The 5,000-nt window shown below is 39.4% G+C and overlaps 2 protein-coding genes across 4 annotated transcripts in view; one reads left to right on the top strand and one right to left on the bottom strand.

Moving 5' to 3' along the window:
- LOC136851334 (tachykinin-like peptides receptor 99D) overlaps positions 1-2,942 on the bottom strand; it is a 417,815-nt gene extending 414,873 nt beyond the window's left edge. For both annotated transcript variants that reach the window (XM_067125371.1, XM_067125372.1), the window contains exon 1: positions 932-2,942. In XM_067125371.1, the coding sequence (XP_066981472.1) occupies positions 932-1,503 (572 nt within the window). In that variant the 5' untranslated portion in view covers positions 1,504-2,942. The remainder of the gene's footprint in view (positions 1-931) is intronic.
- LOC136851336 (Fanconi anemia core complex-associated protein 24-like) overlaps positions 1-5,000 on the top strand; it is a 746,385-nt gene that overhangs the window by 435,589 nt on the left and 305,796 nt on the right. The window lies entirely within an intron of this gene.

Genomic DNA, 5,000 nt, shown 5'->3' on the forward strand with positions numbered 1-5,000 from the left:
TTTGACAAGCGCGTCTGCATTGCAGGTTTCTCATTTTCTATACTGGGACGTTTCGTCCAGTTGGGGAAAGAGTTAAATATTTACTTCATTTTTGTAAAGGATTTAATTTTTTTTTTTTTTTGTAGTTCTAGAAAGTTATTTTACTTATTTCTAATTATATGAACAGTGAACAGGTGCACAGCCATACAGCCACAGATGGGAATATGGAAATTCGTCATTACATAGCCATCATTCACTTCATGGTTTTTTTTATATATATATATAGAAGTTATGGACAGCAGCTGGTAATGACCAACATGAAACAGAGTGCAAGGTAAACATCATGTAGAACAAACTCGATAGACATAATGCCATTAACCCTACCTGTCGAACGAATAAAAAGTCAATAATTTTTAGTTAAAGTCTTTAACTTTATCTGGCGAACTAATGAAAAGTCATTATCTTTACCTGACGAAAGAAAACAAAAAGTCATTAACTTTACCTGCAAACGAACAAAAAGTCATTAACTTGACCTGTCGAATGAACGAAAAGTCGTTAACTGACCTGTCGAACGAACAGAGTCATTAACTTTATCTGACGAACGAATGAAAAGCCATTAACTTTTACCTGTCGAACGAACAAAAAAGTCATTAACTTAACCTGACAAACGAACGAAAAGCTATTAACGTTTACCTGACGAACGAACGAAACCCATTAACTTTACCTGACGAACGAATGAAAAGACATTAACTTTACTTGACAGACGAACAAACAGTCATTAACTTTACCTGACGAACGAACGAAAACCTGTTAAATTTTACCTGACGAACGAACGAAAAGCTATGAACTTTTACCTGACGAACGAACGAAAACCTGTTAAATTTTACCTGAGGAACGAACGAAAAGTTGTCAGATTTTACCTGGCGAACGAACGGAAAGCCATGAACTTTACCTGTCGAAGGATATCGCCATGAGGGTGAACACGGAGGCGCATATCGAGAGCACCGAGACGAACTGGCTGATCTTGCAGTAGACGTGTCCGAAGCGCCAGTGCAAGTTCAGCATGTAGGTGAAGTTGAAGACGACGTTGAGGGTGGACACCATGGTGTCGGCCACGGACAGGTTGACCAGGAAGATGTTAGTGACCGTGCGCATGCGCCGATCGGCCAAGACGATCCAGATGACGATCAGGTTGCCCCCCGTGGCCACCAAGACCATCCCTCCGAAGACCACGGACCAGATGAGCTGATGCCACCAGGGCAGGTTGTAAGGGTTGGGTTCCCATTCCCCCTGGGGGCATATCCACTGGGTGCCATTCCAAGTGCAGTTGGTAGAATTAAGCAAGCTGAGGTTACTGAACTCCTCCACGTATTCCTGCTCGGTGGTGTTCCAGAGTTCCAGGACGTGGCCGCTGGACCCGTGGTGGCCGGAGTGGTGGGGGTTGGTGCTGCTGGAGTTGAGGCCCAAGATAGTCTCCTTGATGGAAAACGAAGAAGAGGAAGAGGAAGATCCCATGCCATCCATTATGGGATCCTTAGGGCTGTGTTCCTTATGCTTTTTCGTTATCCCCTTTGGCTGTTGGGATGGCGCTGCGGTATTCAGAGTTCAGAGGTCCCAGTAGGTCCTGACAATGTTCGCGTGAATTCGGACATTGTTCCCGGCCATTTAGGCTTGTCCCGTCATTCTTGTGCTTTCTTCTGTCTGTTCATGCAAGGAGTGATGCTTCCTCGTTCAAAATCAAGATTTTCTCAGGAGATCCATGACGACTACCTTCATTAAATACAATATACCTCTATCCAACTCCTATGTCTTAGACTTTCCTATCGTCACCTGTCGTATATGTTATCAGTCCGACAATTTGGAGGATCTTGGAATTTGTCATACATTTTTCATTCATTAATTATGGCGCAAACTGTAAAACTAAGTCGAAGGAACAATATTCTAAAGGGCAGTTAAACTGATCACGAATCAAATGAACTTTGCGAACTATTTTCCAAATTATGCCGGAATTACGTTCAATTTTCTTATATCACATGCAGTTATGAGATTCAGAACACCCGTCATCACAATAATTCCTCTTATCGTTAAATCAAACTCAGGGTAAAATTCATTAATGAGATGCAGTAGGAGCGATCCTATTTTCCGTTTTTTATTAAAACCGCCAGAGACTGAATTACTTTAAAGTAAACGTGATACCTCTTTGTCGTAGGATATTGTGCAATCTAGTTTTGTATTCTTCCAATAATTCTCGCTCGCGATGGAAAAGAACGTCCGAAAGCCAATCAATCAATCAATCAATAGGGTCATTTCTTCCACTCCATCATTTTCTTATGGGGACTTGATTCCCTTGTTGAATGTGTCACAAGCGAAGGCCAAACTTAAAGAATGTGGACAAAGAATACGAACAAAACTCGACGTGGTTCGAGTGAAAGAGCTCCCCGTCTGAAAACGAATGGGAAAATCAACGAGGGAAAACGGGAAGGGGACCTTCCTCGAGCACTACTACATTGCGGGGCAATTAGGTTCGTATGCCGTCAGAAAGTCATGGAAGCATCTCAAAGAAAAATCATCTGTTCTTTTCGAATGCAACGCGTGTATGTGTTTAGTGTGTGTGCTTTGCCTCTATCGAAAAGATCACTTCCTACAAAGTTTGAAACAAATGACAGTCACAGAGCGAATGAAGGGAAAAAAAAACTTTTGTATTTACTTTCGTTGAACTCGTTCACGGGGTCACTTTCTTTTCCTTTCCTGTGTTCACGAATGAGCAGCTTCGACCCAAAAAGGTTTGTGACGCGAGACCTTTAGAGAGACAGAGGGCAGAACGGTCTTCGTTCGCTTCAGATATCTCCTCCTCCTCCTACCAGAGGCATTTTTCCCATCGGATAAACCGAGCGAGATTTCAGTGAGAAAGAGGCGTCTAAGGAGGACGCGGTTGTTACCCGAGCGGTGTTCCTGTAGCAACTAAAGACTGAGGGGAGAGTGGGCGGTGGTTGTCAAGCTCCGCCCCCTTGTCCCGCTCACCCCTCCTCACCCAGGCAGACCTTCCCTTCCCCTCATTCGCCCCGCCCCTACATATATAAAGAGGGAAAAACCGAGGCATCAAGAGGGAACATGTTCCTCACTTGTACATATTCAGGGACCCACACGCGAAACACGTATACCATTATTCACTTCATTTTCGCAAGAAAGCGCACCCTAGGACCCTTCCTTCAGTAGAACCTTTGAGATAGAATCCCAAAATATTCAAGTCTTTCTCAACGATTCCAAAATGCATCAGTTACCAGTCTAGAAGTTATGCTACATTACCTGGATTTACAAAATACACAGGGAAGCTTTTTGCTTACTTACCTTGCACACAGATGTTCAAAACTTCTTGAATGCTGCTCAAGTTTTCCTAGGGGGCTATTATCGTTAAAGTAGGCTCTTTGTTTTTCTTTTAAATTCTGTCCACTTCAAAAAAACAGTCAAGAAAGAAAGAAATGAGTAATAATTGGATTTAAGTACCAGAAATTATATTAATTCTAAACGGTTTGATAATTACCTTGCAAAAACATTACTTGTTTACCGTAACTTGATGATTTCCCCCAAAAACCCTACCTACTGTACTTACCAAACATTTTCATAATGACCTTCAATTACCAGAATACCGAAAGTAGTCGATAATTACACCAAAAATGTTGTCATTTGCACAAACAGTTTGGCGAATACCCCACAAACGTTGGCTTTTACTCAAACACATAAAAACAACCTGAGGATTATCCCGAAAACGTTACAGATACCAGAAAATAGTTTGATCTTTTTCTAGTTTTAGTTTCCATAATAGTTTGTTATAAATGCAGAGGAATAATCTATAAAAATCCATTGTTACTACTTTACTCATGTACGAAGGTACTAATAAAAGCAACTTGAAGGTTTAAAAGAGAGAGAAAAAAGAGTTGGTCTTAACCTCGAAGAAAGAAATTTGCAAAGAGTAACTGAAAATGTTTTACAAATATTGTGGGTAAATTAAACAAATTAAAAAAAAAAAGCTTTCTACAGAGTAAAAGTAGAAAAAGAGATGGACCGACAGGTGTTACCAGGCCACCCGACGGAAAAGGGACTGTCTCCTTCCGCCTTGCGTCGAGAACAAAAAGATTCAGAATATTGATTGATTGCGAGTTAAGTGGCGTTGCAACAACTGCCATCGTCACTGACACCGAAATTTCAAAGAGGTCCTGGTAATGAAAATCACTGTCTCTGACACAATTCTGTGGGGATGGGAGAAGTGAGATCAATATTCAACCCATTACTGATAGTGTAATATTCCAGGTAATTACAGGTAAAACCATAGGGTAATATTCTAGGTAATTATAGGTAAATCCATAGTGTAATATTCCAGGTAATTACAGGTAAAGTTAAAACTGAACTTTAATAGCTGCGATGAAAAACCGAACTGAATATATATAAAAAAAACGCCAAATTTTTAGAACCAGAATTGGTAGTTTGAACTTAACCTCTGCAAGACAATTATATTTAGTAACTTAAACACCGAAAACATCAAGGGGCCGTATTGGCATAATGCCAGCCAATTCTGTTAAACATAAACTTCATAGATATACTACATCATTATTGAAACTTTACCCAAGTTAATCTTTAAATGTCCCTAGTCATCTATCTCTGATTTATAACATATTCCCATCTCCAGTTATCGTTTACGAATCAATATAACTTCTTTTAATAGCGTTACCTATATGTACTTTACTCCGGATTTGTTCCGTTGTTGCAGATTATTATCTTCATACCAGCACCCAAAGCTTTTTTGTATTGGAATTTTCTGCCCCTGACGAGTTGCACTGTTTGCAAAACTTGTGGTGCTTATTTTGGTTATATCCTTCTCAGTGGGATAAGTGAAAGTATTATGTAAATATATAAATATATATATATATATATATATATATATATATATATATATATATATATATTATATATATATTTATATATATATATAAATATTTATATATATATATATATATATATATATA

This window comes from Macrobrachium rosenbergii, chromosome 23 (genome assembly GCF_040412425.1).
Source record: "Macrobrachium rosenbergii isolate ZJJX-2024 chromosome 23, ASM4041242v1, whole genome shotgun sequence".
NCBI classification, from domain to species: Eukaryota; Metazoa; Arthropoda; class Malacostraca; order Decapoda; family Palaemonidae; genus Macrobrachium; species Macrobrachium rosenbergii.